Genomic DNA, 23,679 nt, shown 5'->3' with positions numbered 1-23,679 from the left:
TCACTCCGCATTTCTCTTCCCTCTGTAAATCACTGAAAAGGCAAAGAAGGGAAGAAGTGAAATGCATTAAATTTGCAGACATTTTCTTAAATTAAAAAGCCCTTAAATGTCTCTGAGGTTCAGATTACCATTTTGATTTGAAATGCTATTTTTGCAGCACTTCACAGAAAATAAACAGAAAATTAAGAGAATCTGAACTGTTCAAAGGGCAAGAAGAAACTGACCAGCAGGTTCTAACTAAGCAGGGTGTTCTCTCTCCTGCTTGATGAAATGAATCCTCCCCAAGAGTCTCTTTGAGCTCAGATTACTGACCCAGGACAAAGAACTTTCCTCTCCACCCCCAGTCCTTTTATTAATTGAGCTTACTTTGGGCCTGTCATTGTGTCCTACAATTTATATCTCCTTTAATCTTCATAACATCTTATGAGGAGTTTTTTCCAATTTTCAGATGAGGAAACCTATACTTAGAATTGAAGCAAGTTGCCTCAGGGTAAGGGATAGTGGCCAAATTTGAACCCAGATCTGTCTCTTAAAAAAAAAATCCATTCATGCTGTTGAAAAGCTTTAGGATAATCCAAGAGTCAAGCAAGACCAAAAGTCCTAGACAAAAAGATTCCCAAGGCTTCCCTTAGCATATCTGGAGGCCCCATGTAAGCCAGGGACCTCACCTGACTAGTCCTGTGTACAGAGAGGAGAAATGCTGAAATTGGAAGCAATTTAGAATCTCTCCCTTAATACAGTGAATTCTGTATGATGTAGAGGCCCCCAAATACTCATTTTTTGAGAGTCTTGCAGGATTTCTACAAGGATCTCCTTAAAGAGGGGGTCAGATCTCTTCAGGTTGAAGACTGAAACTTGCTAAGGAAGGGGGAAGCAACGATCAGGGCCAGCCCAGAGGGACAGAGGAAGGGGAGAGTAGTGACCTAGAGCAGTGTTTCTCAAACTTGGAGAGTCAGAATCACCTGGGAACCTGACAGAAACACGAAGGCCCAGGTCTTACCCACGTCAGCAGGCCTAGTTCTCTACATCCTTTATTAGCTCTCCAAGAGATTCTGATGCACACCAGAGTTTGAACACTACTGTCTAAGCAGTGATCCTCGAACTTGAACATGCATGTGAATCATCTGGGGATTTAGTAAATCTGGATGGGGCCTAAGATTGTACGTTTTGAACAAGCGTTCTGGTGATGCTGATGAACAGCAAGTTTTAAGAGTAATTGTTTTCAAGCATTTTTTTAAAAAAAGTATTGTGACTCTTTCTCTAACAAAATCTTAGGGAAGGGACTTCCCTGGCGGTCCAGTGGTTAGGACTCCATGCTCCCAATGCAGGGGGCACGGGTTCAATCCCTGGTTGGGGAACTAAAATCCTGCATGCAGCATGGCGTGGCCAAAAACAACAACAAAACAAAATCTTAGGGAAGACCAGAATACAATACACCACTCCTCACCTCTTAGGGGCCCCCAAGACACTTCTACTACCCCTCTGTGGCTCAGGGGAAACACTGATTTAAAATGGCCATAATACTGGAAATAGTTTCCAAGAATGCAGACCCAGGCCCATGTACATTTCACTGAAGACCAGGGCTTATGGTCATTAGTACTTCGGGAGTTTTTAAAAATAATTTTTAATAATTTAGAACTTTCCTCACAGTTTTTTTTTTTTTAACATCTTTATTGGAGTATAATTGCTTTACAGTGTTGTGTTAGTTTCTGCTGTATAACAAAGTGAAATCAAAAAGAGAAAAACAAAAACCGTATGCTAACACAGTTTGTTTTTAATAAGCCAGGTCTGTTTCCCTGTAGTCACTGGAAACAGAAACTCTTTAAAAATTAATAGGGATTATTCTTATTTCAGACCTGCAGGTGGGGCAAGAATTAGAAAGCATGTGTCCTGCTGTGCTCAGAGAAGTAGTAGACTGGGAGAGGAAATAGAGAACAGGCAGCGCAGAGAAGCATGTGTCCTGCCAGTGGAAGGAAGTGTCGGAGGGGAGCTGGCCCAGGCTGGGAGGCTGTCTGGTGGGCTTTACTGGTAGGAAGGCTTCATTTCCACTCACACTCTCTGAAGTCAGCCATGTCTGATTGTGTGTATGTGTATGTGTGTTTTTTCGTGTCCCGTCTGTACTTTGGGGTTGATAATATTCCCTGGGGGTTTTCCCACGACCCCAAATCAAGCAGGCCTTCCTCGTGAAGCAGTACATGCTACTTATTGGGTCAGCACACACAGCTCTGTGTGGTCATCTCCGTGGCCCCAACCATGGGTAGCCTCTGTGGGGCACCCTGAATAGCCTAGACAGGATCAGCCATGAGCACACCTGAGTGGCAGTGAGGGTTATCTTTACTCCAGCTGCCCTTTCAGCACCCCTTTTCCTCTGCTGGCCATGTCCACCCATGCAAACTGGAAGCAGACATCCTAGCTCTCTGCAGGCTGTTAACAGATTCCAACAGCTGACTACTAAAAGTGAGGTCAGGTGCTTCCCTGGTGGCGCAGCCGTTAAGAATCCGCCTGCCAATGCAGGGGACACGGGTTCGAGCCCTGGTCTGGGAAGATCCCACATGCCGCGGAGCAACTAAGCCCGTGCGCCACAACTACTGAGCCTGTGCTCTAGAGCCCGTGAGCCACAACTACTGAGCCCACGTGCCACAGCTACTGAAGCCCGGGCACCTAGAGCCTGTGTTCCGCAACAAGAGAAGCCACCGCAATGAGAAGCCCGCGCACCGCAACAAAGAGTAGCCCCCACTCACCACAACTAGAGAAAGCCCGCGTGCAGCAACGAAGACCCAACGCAGCCAAAAATTAATTAATTAATTAATTAAAGAAAAAAAAAAAAGTGAGGTCAGACCAGCAGTATTGGCGTCACCAGCATCACCCGGACCTTGTTCGTAGTGCAAAGTCTCAGATCTTTCCTACACCTACCAAATCAGAATCTGGTTTTAACAAGGCCCCAGGTGATTCGGATGCACAATAAGGTTTGAGAAGGTCTGCTCTAAAGCAGCAGTTCTCAGCCTTGGCTACACTACACTTTAGAATCACCCAAAGAGCTCTTAGAAACCCTGATGCCCAGACTTTACCCCAAACCAATTAAATCAGATTTTCTGGGGATAGAGCCCAGGCATCAATTACTCTTAAGCTCTCAAAGTGACTCAGTGTATAGCAGGGTTGGAAACCACTCTCTGAAGTGAGGGATGAAGCGGCTGCCTCTCTGAAACATATTTACATTTTCCTGTGGGACCCTGGAAGACTGAAAAAATTTCAGAATCCAAAGGAGTTCATCTCCACTGGTGGAATCTGAGGGGAGACTATCTAATAGGGGAGAAAATGTTATGGGAGAGGAGAGCAAGGACCCCTCACATCACAGAAAGAAAGCGTTTGCCTTTCTAATTGAAGTCAGCTTTTTTTTTTAATATCAAGGGCTGCATGAGCCTTTGTTGTTGGTGTTGTTGTTTTTAAATTTATTTTGGCTGTACCAGGTCTTAGTTGCGGCACACAGGATCTTTGTTGCGGCATGCGGACTTAGTTGCAGCATGCACGTGGGATCTAGTTCCCCCACCAGGGATCAAACCTGGGCCCCCTGCATTGGGAGTGCAGAGTCTTACCCACTGAACCACCAGGGAAGTCCCTGAAGAGTCAGCTTTGATCCTGACTTAAGTCACCTTAAAGAGCAACAAAAAAATTCCTTTCTACTGTATCCATGAGAAAAATGACTTACCCATTCCAAGTGTACTTCCAGAGCAGGTTACTGTAATAAATAAAAACACAAGTATTTAAAATACATTTATTGATGTATTTGAGATGGTGAAGATATAATTTAAGAAAGAATAATAGGAAAGTGAACCAAAGAATGAATAAGAATCAGCTTAGGGGATAAGAGAAGGAGATACCTGCTAACAGTATGAACTTGGACAAATTACTTGACTTTTCTGTGCCTCAGTTTATTTGTTAAGTGGTAAGAATAAGAATGCCAGCCTCGGACTTCCCTGGTGGCGCAGTGGTTAAGAATCTGCCTGCCAGTGCAGGGGACATGGGTTCGAGCCCTGGTCCGGGAAAATCCCACATGCTGCGGAGCAACTAAGCCCGTGCGCCACAACTACTGAGCCTGTGCTCTAGAGCCCACGAGCCACAACTACTGAAGCCCGTGCACCTAGAGCCCATGCTCCGCAACAAGACAAGCCACCGTAATGAGAAGCCTGTGCACCGCAACAAAGAGTAGCCCCCGCTTGCCGCAACTAGAGAAAGCCCACACACAGCAACGAAGACCCAATGCAGCCAAAAAAAAAAAAAAAAATGTCAACCTCATAGGGTTGTTATAAGGGTCAACTGAGTTAATACATGTAAAGCCCTTAGAATAGTGTCTGGCACACAGCACTCAATAAATATTAGTCATTATTATCATTTACAGTATCATCCTAATTATAGGATTAAGGCAGCATTGATATTGGAGAAAACACACACACACACACATACACACACGCACACCAAAAAACAAAACCAAAAACTTCCCCCAGATGCATGGTGTTTACTAGGGAGACAGAGCAAAGGTAGATTCCTCAACTTGAGTCTAGACACCCAACCCTTACTAAAGTGAAATGGCTACAGGCTTGAGATAACACCCCACCAAAGGTATTAGAGTTCCAACTAACAAACCATCAGAGGAATGACTCTCTAAGTTTTGAATTGTGAGTATGAAGTAGGAGAAAGAACAAAGACTTCCATCACTCACTTATTGGTTGTATAATCATAGACAAACACATACACTCTTTTATGCATTCTTTTTTAAATTTAAAATGTATTGGGCAACAGTTACATGCAAAGTACTGAGAGTCCAAGAGATTACCATTTAGCAGAAATAACACACATTCAACTCACAGTAATATGGTGTGGTGAAGATAAGAGTGAGGTGGAGTCATAAAGGAGGGAGACGAACTCAGACTATGAGAATTGGAGAAGACTTCAGAGAGGAGGGGGAGTTTGGGCTGGTGGAGTTCCCTTGGTTGAGGTGGGGTGGAAATCCAGGCAAAGAGAGGAGTGCTGCATTACCTCAGAAACATGATGTGCCATGGTGTGTGTGTGTGGCAAGGGCAGATGTGTGTGAATTGTTCCATGTGACTAGACTAGAGAATGGAGTCTTCTCAGGAGAGATGTTGCGGAATGAACCTAGAATTGTACTGTCCAATACAGTAGCCACTCACCACATGTAGCTATGAGCATTCCAAATGTGGCTACTCTGAACTGATATGCTGTATTAAATAAATGCACACAAGATTTTGAAGACTTAGTATAGAAAAAAATATATAAAATTTTTATATTGATTCCATGTTGAAAAGTAGAATATTTTGGATATATTGGATTAAAATTAACTAAAGTATACTATTAAATTAATTGCACCTATTTCTTTTTACCTTTTTAACATGGCTACTAGAAAATTTAAATTTTTTAGACTTGCATTAAATTTCTATTGGATAGTGCAGGTGTAGAAAGACAGATGGGGGACAGATTGTAAGGGACCTTAAATGCCATGCTCAGAGGATTGAATTTTATTCTATGGGGCAATAGAACATTTCTGAGGATTTTGAAGCATGAAAGAAAGACAGTTGGGTCAGTGTCCTAGAATGACAACTCTGGCAAGAGGGCAGGAGGACAGGACTGGTGTAGTAGTATAGGGGAGAGGTAGTAAGACCCTGAAATACTGAAGTAGCTATAAGAATGAAGAGAAGAAGTTGGATTTAGAAGATGGTTTAGAAACCATCATGGAGTGAACAGGACAGGGCTGGGAGACTACTAAAACATGGAGAGTGAAGGAGAGGGAAGCTGACTCCTGGGTTTTCAGCTTGAGCACTTGAAACAAGGATGACAGAAGATCAAAAACTGCAGAAGATCAGAAATTCCTTTTGGCCTTGAGGAGTTGAAATGCCTGGGTCATATCTCTAAGTAGAGATAACACATTTGCATATGGATTTAGAGGTTAGAAGAAGAGAAGGGTTGCAGGTAGAGATTTGGGAGCCTCTGAGTCTCAGTCTGCTCATTTATATATTGGAGATAATAAAATCTGTTGAACCTACCTCATAGAGTTATTTTGAGCATTCAGTGAAATATTGAATATGAAAATGCTTGATAAATTTCAAAACATTATGCAAATATAGTGAAGTATTGTTGTTGACCTGTAGGCTCTTCTTCCTAAGAGCTCATCCTCAGCCCAACAACCTATTCCTGGCCCTTCCCATAGGGCCATGCTTTGGGCCAGCTTGTCCTCTGGACAAGATAATGAAAAAGCAAGGAATCAGGGCATGACAACCAAGGACAGCAAGAACACCCCCTGAAGAGGACCGGGCCTGGTTCCATCACCAGGAGCCATCTTGAACCTTCTTGTCACCAACCCATAATTGGAAATTTTAGATCCTGGTCATTAGTAAAGTTTCTGAGCCAATATTTATTCCTCTTCTTGTGTTCACCTGCAAAGTTCTAGGGCTTCATCACCTCTTCATTTTATTTTATTTTAGAAATATATGAAAAATACATGACTATGCCCTGGGCAAGGTAGCAGAACGCGTTGGAATACAGAGCAGGAGAATTGCTAATGTTTTTCTGCCAGCTCTGGTGAGATGGCAGTGGCTGACATTCGTGTGTTTTGTGATCACAGACTGTCTGCCCACTCATATTTCCAAACCTAGCTTATGATTTATAAATTTGTTTTTTTCCTGGTCCTCCAACTCTCCCTCAGTCATAAGTCTGAATCTGTGCAAATAAAGGTTCAAGTCTCTTATTTCAAACATTCAGGTTGTTTGTCATTATCTCTAACACTATGTTACAAACCTATCCCCAAATCTCAAGCAGAAAATCATTTTAAATCTGCTTTACTGTTTAAGCAGCAAGCATCTGGTCCTTTTTCTGAAGGAGAAAAGAGAGAGAGGGATGAGAGGAGTGTCTCCAAATCAAGTAATAATAAAGCATCACAATTCCAAAGAGGCTTGGGGTCCCCAGTAGCCAGAATCTGCCTGTAGGATGTACAAAATGCCATGCCCTCTTTGACCTTCCTACATAGCAGATAAGTGTGATTGTTCTGAGTCTTAATTCACAGATTGAGTTGAGGGCTAGTTTTAAATAAAGGGTCATAATTTGCCCTACCTGAATATATTTTTTTTGGACAGAAAGTAAGCTTCAGTCCTGTCTCAGCAACTGGGGAGACCATCACGGTATATACATCCCCGCAGGGTATCTCGGTGATATCACAGAAACTGAGGCCAGCGCTTGGGGCACACGTGAAAATGCCTTTGGAACCATAGAGGTCAGTGCTGTAATTGGCGGAGCCCCTGGAGGCCTGCCAGTAGATCCGGATGCCATTAGGGCCCAGCCTATATAATTTCACCTCCAAAGGGCAGCAGGAACCTGAAGGATAAAACAAACAGAAACAAACACATCACTATTCCACCATCACCACAAACCTGGCCTTTGTTACTACGGGGAAACAACATAAGTAGCCTACTCAATAATAAATGATTAGAGCAAGATTTGAGGGAGTATTCAAGTTCCTTCTGTGGTGGGTCACATGATTAGAAATCCATGTGTGAGGGTGAGGTGGGGCATGAGTTTTTAATAGAGAACAATGGTGAGGCCAAAAGTCCACGCTTGGCAGATATGTATTGTATATGACTCAAACTTTATGAGTCAAATGCACAGAATTCTTGTCAAGATCCCTCATAATGCCCTATTTTCATATGATTTTAGTGGGATTCAATTTAAATATAATTAAGTGCATTCAGCATTAACTGAAAAGACCTATTTTGCTGAGCTGAGTAGCATGATGCCTGTCGCTGGTCCACTCTTCACCAATGCTAGCTGACTGGGTACTTTCCTTTCTCCTTTCTTGAATACCTTGAGCAGGCCACATATTAGGTGTCAAATGGTGGATTCCTCAGTAACTAAAATAAAAATGTTATTGTATAATAATAATAAAAAAAAATTCAGTTACAGATAGACTTCTTTGGTTTATTCTTTAAAAAAAAAAAAAAAGGTTTTTTAGGTGTGAAGGTAAGCAATGGGCCATATTTCCAGAACTGGATATCAAGGTGAGAAATTAGGCAGCAAACCTAATGAAAGCTAATGGGCCAAAAGGAATGATAATCCAGCTTATGTATGTGTAGCACATTTTAAATGCTTTCATATCATGATCATTCCTATTTCTCTTACCAATGAGGAAACGGAATCAGAGAATAAGGTAACACAGTGCAGCTTAAGAAGCCAGGTCTTTAAACGCCTAGTTGAAGACTCACTCTACTACCTTTGGGATGCCAAAATTATATTTCAACTCTCCCACCCCATGCCTCGGGGAAGATACAGCTAACTGGTCATCATACTGTCTCCCATTAAGCCTGAGAAGCATCCTCAGAAGATTTTTTCAAAACAGTTCTCCAAGCAGCCACTTCAGTGGACTAGAATTACACCAGCGAAATCTTATTTGCTAACCCTGTACCACTCCCTACTTCTCCCGCTATTTCCTAGTGGCTTGGTCTTTGTGAAGAACAAGATGCAATACTGTGCTCTGTTAACCTGTTGAAATAAGAAACCATAGAAGAAGCTAGAGTGGTTTAGAAGAGTGAGGTAGTAGCATAATAATAATAAGAAAGAAAAATTCAAGCCAAATAGGATGTGTGATCTAAATGCTTTCTGAAAACTCTGCCAGACTGAGTTACTCTGTGCTGCAGGTAGCTGGGTCATATAAAAACCTATCCTTCCTTCAGAAAAAGTATACCTGAACCTTGCTACCAGGGGAGTTAATTCACCAACTACTAACAGAAGCCTCTGAACCTTTGAGGTCCTAAGTCAAGAGGAAAACTGTAAACATTTTAGAAAGTAATCTGAACTTACCATGCAAGCTCGGTGGAGATGCAGCATCTTTTAAAATGAGATGGAAAGGTTATGTCTGGATCTATAATAGTCAAGGTCCTTGTTGATACTCTAGAGCTAGAGGTTAGAATTCACTTACTCGAGGAATAACTTTGGTAGCCACAGTCCGCAGTCAGCCCAGTGGCACTAATTGCTTTTAATGCCACTGTGTAATTGATGCCGCATGTGATGCATCCCAGGAGGCAGTGGTTTTGACGGGTGTGACACTTAGACTGTCCAGTGTGTGACTCCAGAACTGTCACATAGGTTTGGGCGCCGGTCCCAACAGTCCAGCTCACGTTGATCACCGATTGTGTGACCTGAGTTACTGTCAGACTGGCTGGACAGCACGGCACTTAAATGAGGAAAGAGAAAACACTGGGGATTTACTTCCAATGAGGGTTATTTGTGAAAACTAACCAAGTATGGTATTTTGCCTGTGTTTCATTCAATATCCTAAATTTCTCAAACCTTCAACTGTTAATCAAAATGTCCTTAATAACTGTAAATGGAATATAACCTTTAAAAATTGTGTATCACTATATTGTAACTTCTATGACATTGTACATCAACTATACTTCAATAAAAAGATAAATTAAAAAAAACTTTAAAAATTTTCTTTTGTTAAGTAAAATCTCATTCCGTCTGATACATTATTTAACATCACTGTATATAGCAGGTGCTTTCCTCAAGAATGCAGTGCAATAACTGGCTATGGGTAATGTGAGATTCTCCCCAATTTTTTTCAGAATAATTGAGAAACGCTTTGTTGTTCTCCAACTTTAACAATTCCAATTGCAAATTTTAAAGCAATGGTTGCATTCACCTTTTCTCCCAATGTATCTTACATTTGCAATGAAATGTATTTTGCCTTTCTCATGCATGTCATAGTACACAGCTGATATAAAAGCTCAAAATATTCTTAGCCACCTAAGAGTACCACAACCAATTCTCAACTTTTCAAAGATCCATTATACAGGATATAGAATATCTGGAATCTTCTTGCGTATTTGGCATTGTCTCTATTCTGCCGCTCTTTACGTTTCAACTTATCTAAGGTGCCATCTATCGTTGTATATAAGAGAAAATAATGTCCAAAGGCTTTAAGTAATTTGCTAAATTTCATTCACACACAATGCTATGAAGCAATAACAGCTTTCGTTTATCAAGCTCTTACTGTGCATCAGGCACGCTAAGTGCTCTGCAGCATAAATAACGTAATATTCACAGCCACCCGATAAAGCCATTATCCCCTTCTAGCAATTAGGAAACTGAAACTCAGAAAGCATTTTTTAGAGAAAGATTCGAAAGGGCTGAACCAAAGAAATAAATAATAAACTAGTTCATTTGGCCACTTGCTAGTTTTGGTAGGTTGTGTCATGGGGGAATACGAATTCAAATAAATGTTTTTGCAGAGTCAATGTATTCCTCCTTTGATGTTGGTATTTGAATATATTAGAGCCTTCAGATACTTTTACAGAACGTGTGTGAAAGTTTTCTAAGACTGGGGCTCTTTGAAAGGCCTCTCTGAGTTTAAGGTATTTCTATCACACTTAGGGTGAATCAAATAAGAAAGTTCGTGTCCTAAAACAATTCCTAAGGACCCCATTGAAGTGGAGGTTCAGGCTGTGGTTGCTACATACCCGTTTCTAAGGGCACACTGTAGCTGGGCAGGCTCCGTCCTGCTGGTGTTTCAGCCACAGCGGTGACGGAGAACACTGAGCCGCAGGGCAAGCCCCACAAGGTGCAGGACTCTCCCGTGCTGCTGCACCGGTGCAGCCCTTTCTCTCCCTGGGCAGTCACCGTGTAAGTGGCCTCATCGTTAGTGGATTGCCAGTACACGTTAATCATGGAAAAGGCATCCTTCGAAACATTTTTGATTTCAGGACTGCAAGGAGCTGAGAGATTTTAGATTATGAATGGAAACAGTCAGAATCAAAAATATCACACGTGCCATTTGGTCTAAAACTGACCTTCCCCCCCCCCCCCAAATGAGATCATTACTTTCGACCATACCATGCACGTAGGGCAAATTCATAGAACTTTTGTGTGGAAACCTTGTTGACATTGATGTATGGTATTGGGTTCCCATAGCGTCGGACTAATTGGAAAATGTTAAGGAGCCGTTTGAACTCCAAAAGCGAAAGTAATTAGGACAAACATTTGTGGTCTTAACCTTCATGGTGTGAATACAGACAGGTGCCCCAAAGGTAGGAGGAAGTGAATGGCTAGGTAATCACTAGCAAAACCTTCCACTCTCCCCATGGTCTCCTATTTCCTTTTTGTCCTCTTTCCCTCTTCCACCTCCTCTTCTGCCTCTCCTTAGTAAGACAGGGGCTCTCAGGGTCACCACAACAGGGTGGCTACTGGCAGTTAGCCTTTTTACCATTTTTTGCCGAATGCCCTTCCTGAGGGACATAGCTGGGGGGAGCCATTCAGACATCAGTGAATGAAATCTTTGCTGTATCATACCTGTGGTTATAAATCGGGAAGCACATGACGTATTGCTGCCCCGGACTTCACTGAAGGAATACACCGTGATGTTGTACTTGGTGTCACACTCTAGAGCAGAAAGGGTGCAAGCCGGAACAGTGTCATTGCACTCAACCACGCTGAACCCATCTACAGCCTTGGTTTCATAAAGTTCGGCACCACGGACGGGAGACCAGACGATCTCTACTCTGTCACTGGACACCAACACAGGGTTAATGTCACCAGGACAACAGGGAGCTGAGAGCAGGAGCAGAGAGAGAGCAGAGGTCAGTGCAGGAGCCATGCTGTCAGAGTGGCCTTGAGTCCTGGCGTCTCCGTGCCCAGAGCCTCTGCACTACCCTCCTAAGTCACTGCAACAATCTCCTACAGGTCTGTCCAGCTCCAATCCTGGCCTAACACCCACTACGTAGAGGGTGAATTATCTATGCATGACATGCAAGGTTATTACAAGCTCTACCCAGTCGATATGTCCAGCTGCCCCTCCCGCATCCCCTGCCTCACCAGACCCCTCAATTCCCACACGTGCTTTTATTTCCCTATGCCTCAAAGATTGTGTTCACGCTACTGGAATGCGGTTCCCTTCTTCTGCCTGACAAAATCATGTTTAGTTTAACTTTAGATCCTATCAGTCTTTCCAGACACTAAACTAGATAAAACTAGGGGGTGGAGGAGGGGAAGAAGCATTGTATTAGTAGATTTTAGAAGAGGCCCTACACTACCTCACAGACAAATTCTGACAAGTGTCTAACTCACATGGGGTTTCTCTGGAATGCTCTTGCCCCACCTACATTCCATCCATCCTTAAAGATCCAGTTCAAGGCCACTCCCTCAGGAAGACCCTCCTGTGCTCTTGAGACCTTATTGATAGCCTCTGACTCTAAATTCCAAAGGCACCAATTATTTGATTCCTTCATCTTGGTAAAAATGTAGGGGCCTAGGTTCAATCCCTGGTCAGGGAACTAGATCCCACAAGAATGTCACAACTAAGAGTTCACATGCCACAACTAAGGAGCCCGCCTGCTGCAACTAAGACCAGGCGCAACCAAATAAATACATAAATATTAAAAATGTATTGTTATTTATATAATTATATTATAGTATTCTTGTTTGTAAATATAGTTAATTAATTTTGTCACTCACTCCATTCATTCTTTTAAAATCGAACATCTCCCATATGCCAGTCATACTATGATAAGCATTCAGGATGAAGAGATAAATAAAATACAATCCCTGCCCTTTGAAGACCCAAGCCTAGTGGAGAATAATAGTAACAATAATAATGATGTTAATAAAAATATTTGCATTGTGCTTTTCTCACATACAAAGACCTTTTCATATTCATGTTCTCATTATTATTTGTCCCATTTTGCAATAGCAGATACTAAGGAACTTAGCAAGGTAGACATCATTATTCCCATTTTGCAAATGAGTTGGTGGTCAAGTTAGGACTTAAACCCAGGTGTCCTACTCCAAAGCCCTCCACACCATGTAGAATCTTTGCCATTGCATCCCTGTTTTCTGGGCTTGGGGAAAGAGTGAACTCTGAGACCTAAGGATCACCTCCCCTTCAGCTTCCAGCACAGGCCTGAACACTGAGTAGATCTTGGTGGAGGGTTCAACTTTTCAGAGCAGGCTTGAATAACAACACTCTTTCCCTTCTTTTCACTCCTAAACCTTGCATTCTTGTTAAGCCTGAGTCCACGAAGTCCAAATTCCCTAGTCTGGAAAGAATGTGAAAGAAGAGATTCACTTTCCATTCTTGGCCCTAGAATGGCTCCCAGGTGGTCTAGGTAAGTCAATAAGTGCAATGGATGATCCATTCTGCTGCTGAGTTTAGTGAACTCAGAACTCAACTCCCTTTACAAGCATCAAGTGCAACTCACCTGTGGTATAATTAAACACATCACCCAAAGGACTCTGTCCTGCCTTGTTATAGGCAAAAACACTAATAAAGTAAGTGAAGCCACACTCAGATAAGAAATTGCACTGGGTGAAGGAGGTGTTGCAGTGTACTTCCAAGCCATCGTCACTCTTCACAAAGGCCACATAGTAATCACCCAGATGCACATTGGACCAAGCCACAGACAGGTGGCCAGGGGGATCTTCTTGGATTGTCACCCTTCCAGGTGCACAAGCAACTAGGAAATGATAAATAATTAACAGTTGTGAGAGTACTGCAAGAGATTTTCTTTGCATCTTTGCATAGTAGCTCTTCACTAAATGTTAGTTCTCATCCCCAAAACACACAGATATTTCTAAATTGAAGCGTAGACCTCCACATATGTATCTCTTTGTCTCTTTGATGAGAATGAAAGTGGGAAGATATCTAAACACATATTCCAAACTATAGACATTCCATCTTTATCTTAAAAAGATAGCTCCCACCAGGCCTAGGTCTGTGAAACACGATGTAAATAAGAGACCACTATCTGTACTGCACAGCTAGAGTTGTGTATCACTCAAACTGGGTCCTAGAATATTTACAACTTTACAAATGCAAAAGAAAATAAACTAATTAGTGAAAGATCTGGAATAGGAACCAGGTTTCCTAAATTTCAGTGTTTTTTCCAATGCACGAGATCTGGTTTCACTATCAACATTATTCAAACTCATCAGAATGTCCAACTCAACACTTTCATTTAGACCAGGCCTTCATTTTTGCTTGTTCTAGAGTGTTCTGGAACACTGTCATGTGATTATTTGTTTCCCTAATGGTAGTCACTTTGGCTTGCCAACCCCCCAGTGATCTCACTCTTGTTTACATACCAGTTTTCAGGGTCACTGCTGAAATTGATCTGCTAGATCCGGCATCATTAGTTGCTAAAACTGAAATCAGGTACTTGGTTCCACACTGGAGAGGGGAGATGGTGCAGGAACTGAAAGTCGTACTACAGCTCAGCCTGGAAGAGTCACTCAAAGCCATCACGGTATAGTTGAAAGCTCCTTCTGTCGGTGCCCATGAAACAGATGCCTTCAGAGAACCACTATCAAAAGAGACTTGAATGTTGGCAGGAGCACGAGGACCTACATTTTTGAGAAACAATTAAGATTTTTGCAGTAACCTCAAGAACCCAAGTAAGATTTGGCCTAACAATATTGCAGAGCTTGGAGGATGGGGTACTCCAATCACATGATACTTGCAAGTGTACAAAGCATAAAATTGGGATTTAGGGTACCTGAGAACTGGTAACACATCTCCCATTAACTATGCAAACTCATAACTAGCTATATGACTTTGGCCATGTTATTTAATCTTTTTGTTATTTATTTATTTTTCTCATCTGTAAAATAGAGCCTAGCACATATAGGTGCTAAATAAACATTTTGAATGAATGAATGAGTGAATGCACAATTTGATAAGTGATAGAAATAATTAAATGAAGTTATAAATGTGAAGGGCTAAGAGGGCCATGTGGGTATATTATCAAGTGGTAGGTCAAATATTCTATTGTAGATTGATGAAGTTAAACAGATTAGTTTCAACAACATTCCTTCTTTACTTTTGACACATGCTAAGACATGTAAGAGCTTTTAGGTCACAGCTGTTTACAGAAGAGCAGACTTTCTATTCTAAATCAAAGGGAAAGAAGGAAAGTATCAAGTGTGATGGTCACACAGGAAGGCAGTTTTTTAGCATCTCCAAAACGATTTCCTCTGCAGTCTTAGAAATATGCCTTCCTTTCCTCAGGCTTATCCTCCTAAAAAAGCTTGAGGCCCTCAATAAATGCTTGTGGAGAGAAAGAATGAGTGAATGCCTTGGAAGAGGCCCAGAGAGACTGGTTTGTTACAGACATCCTGACTCACCAGGCCCATCATGAATCACCTTAGGGCCACCTTGCTCTGATTTCTACCTGGAAAAGTAATATAAAAGGCAAACCCTTCACTTCTCCCTACAGTTCTGCTTTGGCCTATAGACAATGAGGCTTCCACTCCCCTCCAAAGTAGGAACTGTTGGAGAGAACATTTCTGGTTTCTTTCCACTTTCTCCTTGGTCCTCCCCAAGAGATGAAACAGCTAATCTGGTTGGTGAGTCCGGCATCTACTAGACCATATTGTCAGAGGATGACTCACTCTGCCTCAAGAGAAGGAAAAAATCTCTCTTCTTCCCTCTCTCTCCATCTCGTTCTTTTGGCTCAGAGCAGCAGCTCAGTTTGGGCATCTAGTTATCACGCAGTAGGACGCCCTGGTCAGGTATCCCTGCAATGGGGATTGTGAGAACACACACGATGCATCAGCTTCTCAGCCTACAGCTGGAGGAGAGGTGGTGGGAAACCCCTCGTTGACCTCAGGCCCAAACTGAGGACTTTGGGAAATATATCTGAAATATGGATTCCCACCACGGCACAAAGTGCCATAACAGGAAGTTTGTTTTGTTTGTTGCTGTGCCTCTAGAGCAATGCCAGCTGAAAGTTGGGACACACTCATTAAATGTCTGCTGAATAAATTCTTGTTTGGCTCAGTTCTTTTTGTCTCTACTCTTGGTCTGAACCTATGAAGGGACAAGAGGTGACTGGTAAACCTAATAAGAATTATCTCCTGCTGTGTGATATTGAACATATAAGCTGAAAATAAGTTGGCTCTGAGGGGGTGGTGCCATGCTCTGTGCACTCTGAGCAGCATTTCTTTTTTTTTTTTTTTTTTTTTAAGCAAGCATCTGCCTTTTTTGTTTTTGTTTTTAAATTAATTAGCTTATTAATTTATTTATTTTTGGCTGTGTTGCGTCTTTGTTTCTGTGCGAAGGCTTTCTCTAGTTGTGGTGAGTGGGGGCCACTCTTCATCGCGGTGCGCGGGCCTCTCACTGTCGTGGCCTCTCGTTGCGGAGCACAGGCTCCAGACGCGCAGGCTCAGTAGTTGTGGCTCACGGGTCTAGTTGCTCCGCGGCATGTGGGATCCTCCCAGACCAGGGCTCGAACCCGCGTCCCCTGCATTGGCAAGCAGATTCCCAACCACTGTACCTCCAGGGAAGCCCTGAGCAGCATTTCTTTACACGTGCCATAAGCATTTAAACCACCGAGGAGGAATTATCAGGACACTATAAATAAGCTCATAATCAATTTAAATAGCTGCTGCCAGCTGCTCTGTACTTATCACTTAACGCTGCTCTCAGTGACTGCAATGCACAGCCCTTCTCACTAATCAAAAAGGAGAAGGTTGGGACTGAGCTGCGAAGTCCTTACCTGTTCTCTGATTGCAGGTGGAGTCATCCCCAGGTGTTCCGCTGGCATTCCACGCATAGGCCTTTATGGTGTAGAGAGTCCCAGCATCTAAACTGGTGAATGTCAAGGAGGTGTTGGTGGTATTCTCTTTCCATATTCTCCCCAAACCATTAGCTCGCATAATGGACACAGAAAATCCAGTTGCCATATATACGCTTTTCCACTGCACAAGAATAGAGTCTGGACTTGGAGAGCTTACTTGTAGAATTGGTGCAGCCAGCACTACAAAGACAAAAACCTGTGCATTTGTGTTATGAAAGTGCAAGAGAGGCTAATTCAAATTTAGGAATAGTAATTTGAGGTTGATTATCCATATTATGAAAAAATTATTTGCTTTGCAATAGGGTTCATGGCAGAGTTCCATTAAACAATTGTTATTTAAATGTGTATTAATTACAGATGACTCAGCACAGGAAGGGGGAACAGAGAAATTCTAATATTAGGCATACCTTCAACTGGAAGTTGGTAAGAAATTAGATAAAAACCTCCCTGTAATCATAATATAAATCAATGGGGGGAATGATAGTTTATACTATTTTAACTTGAACGCAACCTTTCAGAAATATGCCGAGGTACAACTTTATCAAATCAATTTAAGTCATGCTGATGACAAACTCTAAATGGTTTTATTTCAAACAAGTCAAAGTGCAGCAAAATCTCTTCTATGTGTTCTTTATTCCACATGGTTTTATTGATAATTGAGGTTAAAAACAGAAATCCCTGGGCTTCCCTGATGGCACAGTGGTTGAGAATCCGCCTGCCAATTCAGGGGACACGGGTTTGATCCCTGGTCCGGGAAGATCCCACATGCTGCGGAGCAACTAAGCCCATGCTCCACAACTACTGAGCCTGCACTCTAGAGCCCGCGAGCCACAACTACTGAGACCGTGTGCCACAACTACTGAAGCTCACACACGCTAGTGCCCATGCTCTGCAAAGAGAAGCCACCTCAATGAGAAGCCTGCGCACCACAACGAAGAGTAGCCCCTGCTCTCCACAACTAGAGAAAGCCCGCGTGCAGCAACAAAGACTCAATGCAGCCAAAAATAAATAAATACATTTATAAAACAAACAAACAAACAAAATGAAACAGAAATCCCTTTTTCAGAGATTTGAAAGCACGGATGCTTTTAAAGATGCCCAGAAATGGGTTTTATTTTCCAAAGCATCTGGAATTTACATACCACCTCCTCCACAGACATGTGAATTCCCAAAAAAAAGTCACTTGGTGGCTTTCACTTCTGAGCCTTGAATCATAGACATTCACATGATACAAAATTACATCATGCATTTGCATCCTCAGTGTAATTGATCCAGGTCACAAGCAATTGCTCAACAGAGGATGAGCATCCAGCTACCTGTCTTTGCCTGTTTTGGAGGCGATGCCTGGCTTCTCCCAGCAGGACTGATGGATCTGATGGTGATTTGGTACAAGGTTGCAGCCTTCAGGCCCGTCACAGTGCCTGGGGAATTGGCCACCACGGTTTCAATGACAGTGTTCCCATCTCTGGCCGTGAGGAGGTAACCGGTGGCCCCTGGCACTGTAGCCCATTCCACAGTGATACTGTTGCTGATTTTTGAATACGCCTGATCAATAGTGGGTATTTTGGGAGCTGAAAGAGATTTTGAAGGTGTACATTAGCTAGGGTACCTGTAAGGATTACTTCTTTCATCATTTTACTTTCAAACTAAGTCATTCTCATGTCATCCTTCAGACATAAACCTTGCCCTTATTTTCCAGCTCAAGAAACAAACAAACAAACAAACAAAAAAACAGAGGAAAAGAAAGGCAAAGCTACTCTCCAGAAGAGAGCAAGAAAGCTCAAACCTCCCATTCAGGAATGGGACTTCCAAGAGGTTTTTCCCAGTTGCCTCTCGGATAATTTGCACTTTTTGTACTTTTAAAAGAGTTAACTAAGAGTAGGGAGTGATTTGGGAGAAGAACTCTGAGGGGAGGGAGAGAGTAACTGAGGGCTTCCATTCTGGAGGCTACTCCAGTCTGGCGTCCTGTGAATCCCCCGGCATGCTTTGTCTTGGGTCTCCCCTTCCTGCCCCACCTCTATGCGACTCCGTCTCCAGCAAGGGTCCACCTCCATCTCCCACCTCTGTCGAGGCTGTGATTTCCACTCATGCACTTTGCACATTTTCCAAGTGGCATTTAATCTAATGGAGGAAGGGGGAGAATTGAGTTCTTTGCTTCATAATTGAGCGTACTGTCTTTAATATTATCAGAGTGTAACAATTTTCAGATTCTTCTATATAAAATAAAAATAAACTTTATTCTCTCCTTCTCTATCAAAACATCTGCCCCAGCCTAAGAATGAGATGCCAGGGTCCCTCCTCACCTGGGCCTGGCCATGGTTTGCCAGGAGGCCGTGAATGCTTATGTCATGAGTTTACACAAGGCATTCCTATACTTTGGGCATGGGGTAGAAGATACAACATGGTAATCAGATTTACTACTCTGCAAAACTCCACGGACTCAAAAATGCCCTGGGTGTAGGAGGTCCAAGTAGAAGAAAAGGTCAAACAAAAATATCTGGGTTTTAGGTTTGAAGCTGGCAATTGGTCTTTTATATTTAAAGTACTGCATTTGCTGGGTAAAATCACTATATGCCAAATTCAAAACTAAAGTGCAAAACAAAACTCTAGGGCAAAGAGGCAAAGAGTAAACACTGTCCAAATGTGTGATTTGTCAGTATCAACTCCCTCCCTCCAACAGACCCCAACCTGCAAAACCCCATGTGCGTGATACAGACAACTTCTCTTTCTGTACCCACAGCCCAGAAAGTTGGCTTTGGCAGCATCTCAGAAATAACCATGCTGCAAGAATGAACAAAGAGTCCACTGTGCACTGGCCAGACGTTCCTTCAATATCACCCAGGACTGTCTCCTTTGCCATCAAAAGAAAACTATGATGGTTATAAATGCTGGGGAAAAGTTGCAGGGGCTCATCTTAGCCATTTGCCAGCAGAAGCTGACTCTGCGGGAAGCGCCTATGTCCCCTCCCTGTTGTAAGATAGAAAGCCCCCGCAGGGGTCTCACATTTATCCCTCCTACACACTCATCTCTTTTCTGCTCGCCCAGTTATTTGTTCTCTGTTAATGCCTTCTTTCCTCTAACTTTGCGGTGTCTCTCAATCCCTGCTGCTTCCTTTGTCCCCATTGTTCATCTTATCTCCAGTTAGCCAGTCCTGCTCATTGGAATGGACTAATTTCCTGGACAAATGACAACCAAACTAGACATTGTTGTGACAGTGCCTTCACGGAGTGGCTTGAAAGGCATCTAAAAGGCTGGCATGGCACCGGCTATCTCCCCACAGGCCTGTCAAGGGGCCTGAGGACTCCACAAAATTTGTCGTATTGAATTGAGCTGGGAGGGGCACATTTGCCAAGCATGGTAGTACATGAAGCCAGTATCAGCAGGATGAAATGCGGGGTTTCATGATGGGAAAATAGCAAAGGATTTGGATTTCAGAATGCTGGGCTTGAGCCCTGGCTCTGCCATTTACTTCTGTCTATGAACACGTACAAGTGATTTAACCTCTTCTAGTCTCAGTTTTCTTCCTTGAGTATATGGAATATTAATAATTCTTACATCTTTGAGTTTACTTTGAAATGTAAAATACTTACATCTTAAGATGGTAAAGATTAAGTAAAATAGTGAATATAAGGGCACATTGAAAGGTAGGAAGGGTTAGTGTGTGTGTGTGTGTGTGTGTGTGTGTGTGTGTGTATGTGTGTGTGTGTGAACCAGGACGAGCAATTTTGGGGTTTGGAAAAGCCAGGCTGCGTGGCACTGCCATGGAGGGGGTGCTGCCAGGGAAGGTGGGATTATGGAGACTCTGGGGTAAGCACAGGCTGGAGAGACAGATTGCCTGTTTACACATGGTTCTAGAGCAGGATCTGACCAGTAACAGCAATGAAAGAAGATCAACACCTCTGTACTATGTTTCCCTTAAAGAGATGAGAAGACTGAGCAGGACATGTAAGTCTCCATAAATCAGCAGCGGTTCTTCACTCTTTCTTTGTTCTGTATTTGGCCCGCTAACTGCACTGATGAAAGAGAAAAATTTATTCCCTAGATTTGCAATCAACCACTCTGATTAGTCAAAAATGAAACCCTTTGAGTCACAGCATCTGTGCATTCTACCAACTCAGAGATCTAAATTAGCCCATGTGGCCCCAGTGGCCAGACACAGATAAACAGCCGATGCCAGAGCCCAAAAAGAATCAGAATACACACACCCCAAATGAAACCTCCTATACAGTATCGATAAAACACATCACATCTATTGAAAAGACAGAATGAATCAATTAACAGCATCACCAGTATATCCAGTCTGCCCCATTCTTTCTCTCAAATAGTGTGGATAACGTGGGACTAAAAAGGGGCCCGTTCTGAGGGCTCAGTGTGTCCTGTGGTCCTGGGACCCTCTAAGAGACAGCAGAACTAGATTTTGTCCAATCGAAGGGCCATTGATTTTTTAAAAATCACTTTGTTTATGGCCAAATAGTCCTTCTCACAGCTTCCTGGTCAATCCTGAAGGTGTCTCAAGAATAAGTGAGTAAGAATAAAGCGTGAAATAATAATTTTTAAAAACCTATTGTATAGCACGGATTTTATGGCTCAGCCAAAAATCTATATCAAACATTTTAATTGCCTTATTTATATTTCCTTTTCTGTGGTATATACAAAATAAGAAATAAAATTTGTTCTTATTTGTGCTGAATTACTAAGAGAGTTTATTGGTGATATAATTGATATTATATGGTTCCTTCAGATCATCTAAATTCCATCGAACATAAGTTTCCATTCTAGGGACTTAAATTTCTAGAATGCATGAACCAGGAGAGGCCTGTAGAGAAATTATCCTTGCCTTCAGTCATTTATTCAAGAAAAATGGTGATAAAATCTCTTAAAAGAAAGCCTTTTTCCAGCTCTGGGTTTTCATTGTCTATATTTTAAGGATGCAATATTAGAAGTATAAAACCTTTTTTATTAGAGAATCTAATCTTTTTATTAGAGAATCTTTTATTAGAGCATCTTTTATTAGAGAATTTTGATCAAAACTGTTTCTAGTTTTCTCCTCTAATTCCTTAGAAGACAAATAAGAAAAGTTATATAAATTAGGCTCTTCACTAAAATTTTGTTTCTTTGACTGGAATGATGATCATTGTAATACTTTACTAATGGTTAACCGTGTTTGAGAAAAATCTATGACTGCATGACTCTATACATCTCAGTACTCAAGAAGAATATCTTATGAGGATGTATCTTTAAATTTTGATACATGTATTTGTCTTACCAGTTACACTTACAGTGTGAGTGCTCAGAAAATGTTGAATATTTTTCCTGGTATAGCCTTTATATTTCAGGGTAGCCCAGGAATTAACAATGGAAATTAAAATCAAATATGGGGGGCTTCCCTAGTGGCACAGTGGTTGAGAATCTGCCTGCCAATACAGGTGACACGGGTTCGAGCCCTGGTCTGGGAAGATCCCACATGCCGCGGAGCAACTAGGCCCGTGAGCCACAATTACTGAGCCTGCGCGTCTGGAGCCTGTGCTCCGCAACGGGAGAGGCCGCGACAGTGAGAGGCCCGCGCACCGCGATGAAGGGTGGCCCCCGCTTGCCGCAACTAGAGAAAGCCCTCGCACAGAAACGAAGACCCAACACAGCCATAAATAAATAAAATTAAAAAGAAAGAAAAAAAAAAAGAACCGTGTGCTCTGACATATCTCAAAAAAATGGAAAAAAAAATCAAATATGGGGAGGGTAAACTTGCATTTCAGAGAATGTTACCTGTTTTTGTTGAAGCAACCTGAAAAGGAAAGTTTAGAATATTAGAACCATAAAGAAAAACACCATTTGGGGAAATGTAAAACCTAAATCAGAGCAGTAATATACTTAGCACAACATGTTTATACAAAATGTGAGCAATATTCCAATCCACACACAGTATTTATTTGCACAAATTATTTCCCAACACTCAAATCTACCACAAAGCAATCCTAAATGAAATTGAGAGGATGGAGACAGATCACATTACTGTTTCATTTCTCTCCCTGAATCTGCCTATTGAACTAAGTCAGTAGCTGCTGATGGATTTTTCAGAAATCTTTGTTCTTAAAACATAATGATATTCTTGTTTTCTTTCACTAGTAAATTGCATTAAATTTCAAACACACAAACATATACAATCTTGGTATGCCTCCAAAGTATTTTGATTTCCATCTCCCCACCACTGAGGCCCTCAAAAAAAGAGAAAGATATTGAATGTATCTTTTTTTTCCCCCTAAATAGTTGCAGGTAGGTCGGAATGGTGAACTCACCATTTTAAGGCAGATAAGACTGAATCCAATCACAGACAAACATTTCACCTGTCCACCAGCCATCCTGTTGGACTGAGCACTCACATGGCACACAACAAAGTGGGCAGGGTCCTCTTTGGTCCCCAGGTGGGCAGCACTGTTTGTCGCTGGGATGTGGGGCTGTGATTCTGGGAACAGACCCCGGGAAGTAGCTCCTCCCCTTCTGTGTGTGGAGCTGACCTGTAACTAGGGGCACCTGGAGACTGGCAGGTACAGGTATTGCAAAGACTGAAAAAAAAGAAGAGAGTGGAAGAAAGCTATGCCAACCGGGTCAAAATGCTACTGTAACATGGGTTTCAAGGTGATGTGTAGAATGCTCCCCTTTTCTATTAAAAATTCTTTTCTAAATAAAAATTTTACGAAGCTGTATAGAAATTATTGACATAGTGAAATGATCCTTTTAAACTTGGGGATCCTGACCAGTTTTATTTTTTCTTTTTCACCTTTATTTGTTGTTCTTATTGTTGTTTCAGTACAAAGTGATCGGTTCTGCTGTCGGCTGGTGTGGCGGGATTGGGGAGATGTTGTTTAAGGGTACAAATTTAAAACTAGTAGATAAAAAGTTCTGGGAATCTAACGTACAACATAGTGATTATAGTTAACAATATCGTACCATAAACTTCAAAGTTGCTAAGAGACTAAATCTTAACTGTTCTCAACACAAAAAAGAAATGATAATTATGTGATGCGATAGAGATGTTAGCTAATGCTACTGTAGT

General features: G+C 42.1%; 1 protein-coding gene across 1 annotated transcript; it reads right to left on the bottom strand.

Moving 5' to 3' along the window:
- FNDC7 (fibronectin type III domain containing 7) lies at positions 1-22,984 on the bottom strand. The gene is made up of 12 exons (XM_059900743.1): positions 22,922-22,984; positions 22,392-22,410; positions 17,945-18,199; positions 16,548-16,808; positions 14,137-14,394; positions 13,254-13,508; positions 11,350-11,607; positions 10,521-10,775; positions 8,978-9,232; positions 7,120-7,380; positions 3,707-3,736; positions 1-32 (listed from the first exon to the last, which is right to left on the bottom strand). The coding sequence occupies exons 1-12, from the start codon at positions 22,982-22,984 to the stop codon at positions 1-3; spliced, it is 2,202 nt and encodes a 733-aa protein (XP_059756726.1).
- Positions 22,985-23,679: the final 695 nt, after the last annotated feature.

Source organism: Balaenoptera ricei, chromosome 1 (genome assembly GCF_028023285.1).
Source record: "Balaenoptera ricei isolate mBalRic1 chromosome 1, mBalRic1.hap2, whole genome shotgun sequence".
In the NCBI taxonomy this organism is placed as follows: Eukaryota; Metazoa; Chordata; class Mammalia; order Artiodactyla; family Balaenopteridae; genus Balaenoptera; species Balaenoptera ricei.
The sequence above is the reverse complement of the archived record's forward strand: the minus strand, read 5'-3'. Positions and strand labels throughout refer to the sequence as shown.